At 46.2% G+C, this 12,400-nt stretch overlaps 1 protein-coding gene across 5 annotated transcripts in view; it reads right to left on the bottom strand.

Annotated features, from left to right (window-relative positions):
• The window catches only part of TNC (tenascin C), a 73,632-nt gene that overhangs the window by 38,265 nt on the left and 22,967 nt on the right, over nt 1–12,400 (bottom strand). For all 5 annotated transcript variants that reach the window (XM_041406909.1, XM_041406908.1, XM_041406907.1 and 2 more), the window contains exons 2-10: nt 10,189–10,781; nt 8,016–9,236; nt 6,459–6,722; nt 5,350–5,465; nt 5,113–5,269; nt 4,262–4,531; nt 3,040–3,225; nt 2,193–2,282; nt 912–1,175 (exon numbers count right to left, since the gene is read on the bottom strand). In XM_041406909.1, coding sequence (XP_041262843.1) covers nt 912–1,175; nt 2,193–2,282; nt 3,040–3,225; nt 4,262–4,531; nt 5,113–5,269; nt 5,350–5,465; nt 6,459–6,722; nt 8,016–9,236; nt 10,189–10,651 — 3,031 coding nt within the window. In that variant the 5' untranslated portion in view covers nt 10,652–10,781. The remainder of the gene's footprint in view (nt 1–911; nt 1,176–2,192; nt 2,283–3,039; nt 3,226–4,261; nt 4,532–5,112; nt 5,270–5,349; nt 5,466–6,458; nt 6,723–8,015; nt 9,237–10,188; nt 10,782–12,400) is intronic.

The following is a 12,400-nucleotide window of genomic DNA, read 5'->3' on the forward strand; positions in this document are numbered from 1 at the left end:
CCAAGGAACATGAACCCAGCTTTGATCATTTAAGCGGTGTAATTATTAATTTGTAAAATCCACAATGTCTGGCATGTGCTCACCTGACAGATAGTCTTTGGGGAGAAAAGGATAAACACCTTGGTATCTGCTAAGGGCAATAAGTGTAACCCATCTGACTGTGACTTCACCATCTCTGCTTTCTTAGAGCAGTTAAGGCTTTGCCTCACAGGATTTAGGCTGAGAAACCTAAAGATTCAGGACTTATTTGTGTTCTGTACTGAGATACAATTCTCTGTGCAACAAACTTGGGCTCAAAATGTTTCACAAAGGATAAAACCTTGTTCAGTGAGTCACCTGATACTGGTCAGTGGGAGTGGCTTGCACAAATGGAGATGGCGGAAACAGACAAACATAAGTCACAGTACCCAGTGGAAATGGTGGCTTGGATCAGATTGGGGCAGGAGCCTTTTCCACTTTTGGATGAGAAAACTGAAAGAGGGCAACATCAGAGTCCCGCTGGCCCTGCTAAGGGATGATGGCCTGCTGTAAAGAGAATAAATTAATCAGGAACAAATCACGTTAAACACATTCTGGTTACTCTTCCTCTTAGGATTTTGGCTGTAGAAAGCAAAACATGTTAGAAGACATGATATACAAAAATACCCAGTCTAGCCTAAAACAAAGAATGAGATCTACATCCATGCAGGACCAGTGCATGAGCTCTTTGTGAGGCCTCTCAAGGATGAGCAAGAAATCATTGGGAACATGGAGGTGAACAAAGCAGGGAGGGACACACAGAGCTATCCTTCACTCTCATGCTGGCAGAGCTGTCTGCTCTGCAGGAGGTTCCCCAGACATGGATTAGGAAATCAGGTGAAGTCATCCCTGGGCTAGTCCTTGCCCAGTGACCACCACGAGCTGTTACTCACCTGTGGAGCCCTTGACAGTGGTGGGCTTGCTCTTGTGCCGTCCCTTCTCTGCCAGCAGGCTGATGGTGTACTCGGTGCCTGGCTCCAGCCCCCGCAGAAGGAAGGAGGTGCTGTCCACTGGGATCTCCACCTCGCTCTTCTTCCCAGAGGCACCGGTGTAAACCAGGCGGTAGTGGTCAAACTTGGCCACCGGCCTTCTCCAGCGCAGGGACAAGGTGGTCTCAGTGGGCTCGCTGACTTCCAAGTCCTTGGGGTTATCAAGATCTACAGGGTGAAAAACAAGCAAAGTTGAGGTGTCTCTAAACTGCCCCGAGAGAATTTTTCAGGCATCTGTAGAGGAATATTGTGGGATTCACATTCTTTGAACCTGAGAGGAGCAGTGAAAGAAGCAGAGAAAAGAATGATCAAAACAATTCTTATCTCATTTGCTGTGCCTGTGTTGTGCCAAAGCAGAATGCAATATGGAGATTGCTTACCCAGAGTGATGGTGTTTTGTTTCCTTGGCCTGTCAGGGCCAAGTGTGTGTGTGTCAGGACTGTTGGCTGACAGTCACGAGATGAGTGCAGTTGAGAGCAGTTAAGTGCTTAGCAAATTCAGTTTAGATGTAATGTAATATAGTGTAATATAGTATAGAATAATATAGTATAATAAAGTAATTAATTAGCCTTCTGATAAAATGGGGTCAAATTAATAATTTCTCCCTGCCATGGGGGTTGCTTTAATTACTATAGAATATCTCCACTGGGGGTCTGGCAGCAGCTCAGCACCTGCCCACCTTTGGGACCCTTTGAAATGGGTAGAGAATGATGATGTTCTCCTTTACAGACAAAACCAGAACAAATTTCTCCCACTTACACTTGAGAGGCAGAAAAAAAGCCTTCAGATAATTCACCTGGGAAAAGGGGGTATTGTGTGAAAAATTCTGGATTGGCAGGTCAGTCAGAAGCAACCTCTCTTTGTCACATCAACATTTTGGCCACCAGCATTCCTGCCAGAAACCCTGAGAGACAGAGGATGGCCAGAATGATCAGTATAAGTATAATTATCATTAAGGAGCTCACCTGGAGATGAAACTCCCAGAATATTAAGAGGAACAGGAAAAATAAGTCAGATTCAGAGGTCATGAACTTTGTGGGATTTTTTTTGTTTTCCTTGAGGGGAAAAGTAGCAAAATGAAATCAAGAACTTTCTAAAATATCGCTTCCAGTATCTCTCAGAAATGAAAGAGTGGCTCCACATGAGTTGCCTCCTCCAGAGCCCAGATGGGATCAGGACACTCACCAGTGCCAGCATTGATGGTAGCAGGAGCACTTTCCCTGTCATTCCTCACTGCTGTCACTCCAATGCCATATTCAGTTCCAGGTCTCAAACCTACAAGATGAGGAGAAGAAATATAAGTTCCTGTCCATATGAATATGCCTGCAGGCATTTGTTGGAATAAAGAAGGCTGAATGGATGCAAAGTAAGAGATCTGCTTTCCTCTATGCAGAGAATTGAGGTTTATGTTGGCCCTCCAGCTGACATGCTGCACACTGACACCAATGAATCCCACCCCTAGCACATGAAAATGCCTCTTGAGCTCGGGATGTGAAGCCACTCCCACAATGCTGCTTAGAACTAGGGGAACTGATTCGTTGGGTTCAGGGATGCCTGTGGAAGTGAAATGGTTTCATATCTTCTGCTGGCTGGTAAATCCATTTCACATGGCTTTCAGTTCAATTTGGTCTACTCAAATTATAGAATCAGGGAATAGTTTGGGTTGGAATGTACATTAAAGATCATCTCATCCCACCCCTGCCATGGCAGGGACACCTCCCACTGTCCCAGGCTGCTCCAAGCCCCGTCCAGCTTGGCCTTGGGCACTGCCAGGGATCCAGGGGCAGCCACAGCTGCTCTGGGCACCCTGTGCCAGGGCCTGCCCACCCTCCCAGGGAACAATTCCTAATTCCTAATATCTCATCTAATTTCAAATTTGTAATCTCTTATCCCCAAAAAATGTGCTTGAGATCACTGAAAACTTGTTTGTACCTCTAACGTATAGTGACCACAAGGACATTCTTTCTCCATGTCCGTGCCTTGGGGTGACAAAAACAATATGACATTACTGACAATCTCTCCATTCCCCTACCTGTGAGTGTAGCTCTGGTTGTGGCCTGGCTGCCCTTGGGCACCGTGATCTCCACGTGGTCCCCACCAGAGATGGGGGCAAACTTGATTCGGTAATTATCGACATTGGCGTGGCTGTTCTTCCACTCCAGGGTGATGCTGCTGTCAGTCTGGGACACCCGCTTCAGGTTCCTTGGAGCATCCAGGTCTGGAATCAACCAAGCAATAAATAAATAATTAGCAATATTTCTCTTCTGACAGCAGTCTCTTGTGGCACTGCTTTTTAGAGGGTGAAATGACCAATAAAGCTTCCTCTCACTTGATCCTGTTGTGTCTTAACTATGAAAGCCAGAGGTTTTCTAGCATGAAAAGCAGAGTTCACCAGCTTCAGTTCAAGAAATTTAACTTCTATCTCCTGAGACAAAAATAACATTTTCACTTGTAATAATTAGGTTTTATTACGAAATGGGTTTGTGGAAAAACATACTTGGATGAGAATAATTTTCCTTTACAAATACTTCATCTTTCAAAAGGTAAAAAGAGAAAAGAACTGGTCATCTCTAGAATTTCTGTTCAGTAACATCTTGCATTCATGGCTGGAAGGATCTCTAATTCTCAAAAAAAGGTGAATTATAGGGAGAAATTAAATGAACTTTCATTTTTCGCACCTACAGTAGCCTCAAATCCTGCTCTGAAATAACAACTGTATTTTAGGATGAAAAGGAATGTAATTAGCTGCTCTCTTAATGCATCAAGCCTTGATAACCTGCTAAAGGACCCACACTTTCCAAAAACATTCCCAGAATCACTGAGGATCACAGTAAATTTATAAAAGAATGGCAGGAAATATTTGCAGAACTGAAGAAGAAAAAAAAACCAAAACAGTTATCTGCTTCTAAACTAATTAGACAAAGACATATAAGATGGAAGAGGAACTATGGAAGATATTTAGCTCATCAGACAGATAAATGATCCAGAGGAATTTGCTTTTTGAAGTAGAGATTTAGGGTAAAAGACACAATAACCTAATTCCCATTTTTAAAATACATTTAGATTCTTGTGGGGCGGTCAAAATATTTTGGTGACCCAACAAGACATAAAAGGCACGGGAAATTATTCTCTTCTTTCATGTGCCTCTAAAATTGGGCTGGTTTTGTGTTGATCAGTAGCTGCCAACTCCAGCAACAAGACACAAACAGCACAGGAGGATGGGTGATCCCTGTGGCACCTTCCCAGCCCCTCACCTGTGACAAAGACTTCCTTCACAGGGTCACTCTCCATGTCCCCTCGACGAGAGACGAGCGTCACCTCATACTCCGTGTGTGGCCTCAGGTTGCCAATGGAATATTGGTTCTCATCTTCAGAGAGGTCAATGGTTGTCCTGTCCCCTGGAATGTCCTTGGGGCCATAAGTGAGCTCTACACCTTCAACTTCAGCCAAGGGTTTGGACCACGTAATGAGAGCCGTGGTGTCAGTAACATCTTTGGCCTCCACCTGACTGGGGGCATCAAGCTCTGTTACCAAGCAAAAAAGAGGGGAAAAGAGGCTTTAAAAAGGAATCTTGCCATGAAAAACACCCATATTCTTATGCTTTTAATTGGTGATTCAGGACCAAGTTAAAATTAGTATCCTCATTTATGCTCTTCCTTTGGTTCCTATAGTTTTAGACTCCAAATGGAATCAATCCATCAGAAGCAAATCCATCAAAACTCCTTCAAACCAGGAGATGCCAAAGGAAAGACAAGCAGGAACCCTAAGAGCTTCCCCACCTTCACACACTCTTCATGCAAATATCACCAGGATGAAACAAATCCTAGCTAGAAATTCTAGTTCCTGCTGATGTACGTCTTGAAAAAGGAATAAAAGTGCATGCTGCCTGCTACCTTCTAGCTGGACATAAATTTTCTTTCTGCTTCAAACAGGTAATGTGGAGAGGAATTATTTTTTCCTCACGTATTCATTAGCACTATTTCCTTCCCCCACTCCCATTAACTCACAGTGTAGAGCTTGACTTTCTCTTTGTTTACAAACCCCCAAAGAGCAGATGTTTTGTTGGTGGCCAACTAAAACCAGACCAAACACAGGCTGTGCTTACTTGTGGTGATGACTTTGGACAGGCCTGGTCCTCTGGTGTTGTTCTTCACTATATGGATGGACACATTGTACTGCTGCCCAGGTGCCAAACCTGGCTGCATGTAGGATGTCTCTGGCCTTTTCAAGCTGCTGGTTATGTCACCATTATCATCCTTTTTCTGGAACACATGGGACAATCAGTGAGTACAGACATAAAAATACAGGATTTTTCACTCTACACGTGAAAGTGCTTCCTCACCATATTATGGAAGACCAGCTCCCAGCCATCAAAAGAAAAGTTCAGAGGGTCCCACTCCACCTGGACAGATGTTTCCCGAACAGATTTGAATCTCAGGCCTTCTGGAGCAGGCAGATCTGTGGCAGAAGAAAGAGATATTCTCACATGAGAGCAAATAAATGGGGCACTGGGGTAGGACATCTTTCCACTTCTAGAAATATCTGCCAGGTGGGGATCTGCAGCTGAGGTGGTTAAGCTCTCCTCAGATCCAGTTATTGTGGCTTTGGAGAGACTTTCCTGAGATGGTTAAATATCACCTTAGAATAAGAAAAATTTTACCCTTGAAATCTCTTTTTTGTGCCCTCTTGAAAGAAGCCTGGTGTTAGTTTTGGAAGTCAGGAGAACTGAATCCTGCCCCCGCTTTCTACAAATGAGAGCTCAGTGACAGAAGTCAAAGAGCGCATTTTAATATTGGGATGTTTAGATATGACAGTGATGTGCACAAAACAAAAAGAAGATGAACAACAGAAGGACAGACAGGCCAGATCAAAGTTAAGATGTAGTAAATCACAACAAAGATGCAAAACAAATATAACCTCTACTTTAGCCAAAATAGTTTGAATTCAAGTGATTTCATATTGCTCTTTTATATGCTGCTACATTTAAATTTTTTTTCTCAGGAAGAATTACCAGAGTTTTTAAAATTAATATTATAGTAAAGAAATGTACATTACAATAAAGAAATGTGCATTTTAATAAAGAAGCCAGGGTTCCTAATTCACAAAGACGTCATACTGGGAGACACTGAGAACAGAAGAGCTTGTGAACTGCGCTTCTAACACAGTCACTGGTATTGGAAAAAAGTGCAAAATAGAAGTGCAGAAGGCTGTTTTTTCCAGGCCAACATTTGAATTGGAAGCAGAAAATACAAAAGAAATTATATCCCAAAACTGGACTGTAAATCAATACATCTTAACTGAAAATAAAAAATGCAGAATAAATACCCCTAAGAAAGGAATGCAAGTCAACACATACAATGTGAAAACAGAAAATGGAAACTAAGCAACACCCCAAAAGAGCGATGCAAATGGAGTAGACAAAAGGATGAATACAGGGAATATTAAACTCACATGTGGCTACCCTGGCGCTGACTGGAATACTCTTCTTGTTTTTCAGGATTGCAAAGACACGGATAAAGTACTCCACCCCGGGCTCCAGCTCGTGAATGGTGGCAGCTGTGTGGTTCCCTGGCACGGTGAACTGCATGTCCAAGCCACCACTGCTGGTGGGGACGTAGGTGACGAGGTACTCGTTGACGAGGTTCTCGTGCTTCCACTCCAGATTGACAGTTTTATCTGTCACGTTGGTCACAGTCAGCTCAGTTGGAGGAGACACTGGGAAAGGGAAAAAAAAAAAAAAAAAAAAAAAAAAGAAAGCGCCAAACCTAAGTTATAAGACGTTCTCAAGGCTCAGGAAATAATGACTTGTCCAGTTTCACATTTTCCCAGGAGCTGTTCCTAGGGCTCATCTCACACGCAGGGAATGGGGAAGGCATGTCCCACAAATTAGCTGCTGAGGAAAGGAATGCTCAGCTAATGGAGACTACAGACATTTCCAGAAGCCAATTTCTGCTCTCACACTTGCACACAACCTCTGGCTGACTGTGTTCCAGCTGCTCCTCTCATGGCTGCAGCACAACACTGCTATAGCTGGGTCCCAAGGGATTCAGATGTTTAATTCAACTGCCAGCATCATGTGATTGTAGAGCTGGAAGTCCTGGGATGTGCACATGTTTTCCAAAGTAAAATAAAATATTATTATTTGAGTAAATAATTGCAATAGATCTGCCTGTGCAAGATCACAAAGTGGGGTTTAGGCACCTTCCAGAAGGAGGAGATGAAGGATGGGAATTTCTTTTAAAGGGTATTCATTGTCTTTTGTAGTGTTCCCAATCCCAAAGTACTCTTTCATTACCAAAATTTACTTTCACAATTTCTCCCCCAGGATCTACTAAAGAAAATGACCTCATTTATGGTGTATTGCCTGTCATTATGAGGCTGCCAAAATTTTCAATCAATTTCCTTAGAGTCACTGGTCCTGGGAAACCAAGCATGTGACTTTATAGCTAAGTTTCCACTCCAGCTGATCCCATGATTTTCATCTGAGCTTCTGTGAGATCTAATATACACACATCCATATATATACATATACATATATGCATATATATATATATATATACATATACATATATAAATACACATACACTTGTGGAGAAGACTCTGGACCATTTCCCTTTTCTCCTTAGCTAGAACAGCTTTCTTCAGCTTTTTTTCCTAGCATCAAGACTATGAGAAACTGAAGGGTCATGGTGACAAATCCCAGCCAATACTGGCTACAGCATCAGTGATATTATGGTGGGAGCTGACATGGAGGTGACAAAGGCACTGCAACGCCATCAGCAGCCTGTTGTATTGATGACCACCAAAAGCCACCAGAAACTGCTACACTACTTAGTCCTAATATTTCAGGATGCCAAGAGCTACTGGTGTTGTTGCATCCCTGATCCTGCTGTTTGGACTATGTTGGAAAAGCATCAACAAGGCCCAGCACTATAGGAAACTTTCACAATGTGTCCAAGGCTGTTGGCTGGCCCAAGGGGAAGCAGTTCAGAGGGACACTGCACCTACCATCAGAGCAGTCATCCCCGATGTAGCCATCCTCGCAGACACAGCGCCCGTCCACGCAGCGGCCTGCGTTGTTGCAGTCATTGGGGCAGGAGCGTTCCCGGCAGTCCTCACCCACGAAGCCCTCGTGGCACACACAGCGCCCGTCGATGCAGCGCCCACGCCCGTGGCAGTTGTTGGGGCAGGCCAGCTCACCGCAGTCATCCCCTGTGAAGCCGTTGTCACACTCGCAGCGCCCCTCCACGCAGCGCCCGCGGTTGTGGCAGTCATTGGGGCAGCGCAGCTCAGCACAGTCCTCGCCCGTGTACCCCTCATCACACACACACTGCCCATTGACGCACAGCCCGCGGTTGTGGCAGTCGCTGGGGCACCGCAACTGGCCGCAGTCATCCCCTGTGAAGCCCTCATGGCACACACACTGCCCGTTCTCGCAGCGCCCGCGGTTGTGGCAGTCATTGGGGCAGCGCAGCTCCCCGCAGTCCTCCCCGATGAACCCCTCATGGCACACACACTGCCCATTCTCGCAGCGCCCACGGTTGTGGCAGTCGTTGGGGCAGCGCAGCTCCGCGCAGTCCTCGCCCAGGTACCCCTCGTGGCACACGCAGCGCCCGCCCACGCAGCGCCCGCGGTTGTGGCAGTCGTTGGGGCACCTCCTCTCGCTGCAGTCGTCGCCCACAAAGCCCTCGTAGCACACACACAGCCCGTTCTCGCAGCGCCCGTTGCCGTGGCAGTCGTTGGGGCAGGTGAGCTCCCCGCAGTCCTCACCGGTGAAGCCCTCCTCACAGAAGCAGGTGCCGTTCACGCAGCGCCCACGGTCGAAGCAGTCGTTGGGGCAGATGAGCTCGCTGCAGTCCTCGCCGGTGTAGCCCTCGTCGCACACGCACTCGCTGTCCACGCAGCGCCCGCGGCCATGGCAGTTGTGGGGGCACAGGGGCACGCTGCAGTCGTCACCCACAAAGCCCTCGTGGCACACGCATTGCCCGCCCACGCAGCGCCCGTGGGCGCCGCAGCCCTGGGCGCAGAGCTCCTGGCCACAGTCCGGGCCCGTGTAGCCCTCGAAGCACACGCACAGCCCGTCCACGCACTTGCCCTGGTCGTTGCAGTCGGAGGGACACGAGGCCTGGCTGCAGTTGGGGCCCTTCCAGCCCGGCTCGCAGATGCAGCCGCAGATCTCAATGCTGTAGTTGCCGTGCCCGCTGCAATAGGGCGTGGTGTCCAGGCGACCTGTACCAACGATCCCAAAAATCATTACTCCCAATGGCACTAGGATGCCTTAGGCTGGCGTGGCTCATAAGCCCCAAAAGGGCTCTGATTTTCCTAGTTCCCTACAGGACATCAATTTTTTAAAGTTTTTAAATGAGAATCTCTCTTTCTTTCTCCAGCTAGATTTACCTTACCAGAAAAGCTTTAAGTCGCTCTAATGCCAAGGCAGATCCCCTGCCAGCAACTTTGTAATTGAGCATACTGAATTCTTCCTCCCTTCTCAAAATCCTCTCCCACTGACTGAGCAGCTTTCCTTACTGCTTCATTAGGGCATGCACTATGGAACATCATTCATTCATTCACCCTAGAACACAAAAAGTCAGGGAGCACATTGTGTCATGAGCTGTATCAGCAACTCGGAGGCTGCTCTGAGCTCAGAGGGACACATTGCACTGAGTAAGACTTGTATTTCTTGTCTTACATGACTAACCCCTTCCCTCAACTTAAAAATCAACCAGACAGACGCATTTTTCCCTCTTCTATAACTATTTGTGCTTGTCTATTGCCTTATGTCCTGCTGTATTTTTATTGGTCTCTACTAAAGAAAACTTGGAAGCAAAAATAGTTACATTGGCAGCTTCCTCAAGGGGACAAAAAGTGGAGCCAAGAGCTTGGACTGTGAGTTTTAGTCTTAACTCTGACACAGATTTACCATGTTCAAGTGCTGTCCATGCTCAATGCCACAGCTACAAAGGGTCCCAGGCCAGCTCCTGACCCACAGATCCATAAAGCTGCGGAACTGTGAATGAATGTACCTTGCACGCTGGCCAAACACATTCCCAGTTTTGATTACGTTTCAAATTTAAGAGGTTGACTTGTGCTCCTTCTAGAAAGAGATTGCAGTATCACTCTAAACAACATCAACAGCCAGCACAAGAATTTCCCCCAAGAGCAGCTCCCCAGCCTGCCTTACCTTCTACTGCCTGGGAATTAGGACAGCATCCAGCCCCGCTGGCACACTGCTCCCGCAGGGAGGAGACCAGCCCCTCCAGCTCCTCTAGTCTGCTCAGCAGATCCTTAATATCTGGGGCAGCTGCACAGCCACAAGCCCGGCGGGGAATGTTAATCCTGTGCGTGAAGACAATCTGGTTCCCCTCATTCACCGTGTGCTCCTCGTAGTTCTTGACGGGCTCAATTTCCCCCTTCAGGTCGGCGTCGCCGCTCGCTGTGTCCAGGTCCACAGAGCAGAGGGAGCCAACAGGCAGCTTAATGTTGTAGACGTGGTTGAAAACCACAGGCTGGTTATCCTCTGGCAAGGTCACGTTCAGGCCAGCCTCCCTCTTCTGCCGGATAGTTCTCTTGATGAGTCCTCCAGTGACATGCTGGGACAGCAAAGCGAGGATGGCACAGGCCAAGACCTGGCTGGGGAGTCCCATTGTGGTGCCCAGTTCCCTTTCAAAGCTGAGAGAGTCTTAGGTCTGCTTGGCCTTTGTAATCTGCAGCAGAAATTGGAGAGCCAGCACAAACCAAGCTGGAGTTCCTTGTCTTTCCCGGTGCGTTTGTTCCCTAAAAGAAGAAGGAACAGTGTAAGGGATTAACAGCAGCTACACCACCCAGCAAACATGTGACCCTGCTCCTGTGCTGCATCCTCAGAGAACAGGACCATCACACTTCATCCAAGCTGCTGAACTTGTTATGATGTATAATAACAGCCATTTTCCAGGATCTCAGTGTGATTCTGAAGGAAATGCCACCAGAAATGAAGAAGGCTGCTGTTATTTCCAGGTTAGAGCAAATACAGTGGGTTGTAGAAAGTTTAACTGCCTGAAGCAGAAGACTGGGGCAAAGATGCCTGCTGAGTCTCAACTCAGCTGAAAACTGAGGTAGATAAAATAAATGTATGTTCTGTTGTGATTTAACCAATGTTAAATTCTGTGTTTCCTTCATCCCTCCACTACTTGAAGGCTGCTCAGGGTTGGACCATGGAAGAAAGCTGAGACTTTGTCAAAAGGTGCATCCACACCACCAAGTTCATTCTATCCCTTTTCTATATGTTTCAAATTACTCCAAGATTGCTGTGGAATCTGAACTCCAGAGCTTGTAGTTCCACAGTAAGTTCCACTATATGATGATTTATCAAGAGCATGAAGATAAATGGAACTCTCTGCAGGTGGAAGGTTCTGGTGTCAGCACTTGTATCACAGGGATATTTTAGTATAAACGTAGTGAGACACAGGAGAAGCAGAGACTTCAACAACAGAGACAGCAATAAAACTACATGTGTAAAAATGCCTTTTTAGCAGCCAATATCCATTTCCATCAGGCAGCATTTCCCACTGTCTGATCTTTCCTCAGCTGCAGCACAATAACTCGTGTACAGTTACAAGCACCTGGCTGGGCTCTGCAGCTCCTCCTGAAACTCATTCCTTTCAATTAGCTCCACTGTTTCCTCTTCCTCCTCAGTCTGTGCCTGTTCCTTTTCAATGGAATGAGCCAGGGGAGTGGAAAGACATCCATTGACTTCCATGCAGGATCAGCCCCTCAGCACGTAGGGTAAGGAGCCAGAGCAGTAATGGACTGCCTGAACAAGCACACCTAATAAATGTCATCTCAGCATTTGTTTTCCTTCCCACTCCCAGAAGAGCTTGGTTTAATGGTTAGATCAGTGTCTGTGCTTTCAGTGGTTGCAAGCTATGAAATGCCAGTAATGGAGGTAACAGCAATTTATTTTCTGAACATCATAGTTTTGATGCTAATTTATTTGTCAGATGAGAGACCAGCCTCTTCCACCCTTCTGATTCCCCCAACGTGGAGGGATTGTTTTTCCCATGCTATCCCAGCTGCTTTTGTGAGGGAATGACAATAACACATCAGACACTTCAATGAAGTTTAGTGGGTTTTGTAGGGAATGTTGAGCTCACAGAGGGCAGAATTCACCCCTTTATACTGGGGAATAATTCAGAAGTAAACAAGAAGCAGGGAAGGTTTTTTCCTTGTTATGGAAAACCATTCAGCTTTAAGGCATTTCTAACACTTACCCCATTTGCTCAAATATTTCTGCAAGCCGTGCCTGCACCGGAAGAGATCACAAGGTTATTAATAAAGAATAACAGAGACAGACATGGTCCAGGTCTCATTTCTGATTCAATGCCTAAAACGGGTTGCCAGTTCATGAAATGTGTTCA

Source organism: Onychostruthus taczanowskii, unplaced genomic scaffold (genome assembly GCF_017590055.1).
Source record: "Onychostruthus taczanowskii isolate IOZ18803 unplaced genomic scaffold, ASM1759005v1 scaffold25, whole genome shotgun sequence".
NCBI classification, from domain to species: domain Eukaryota; kingdom Metazoa; phylum Chordata; class Aves; order Passeriformes; family Passeridae; genus Onychostruthus; species Onychostruthus taczanowskii.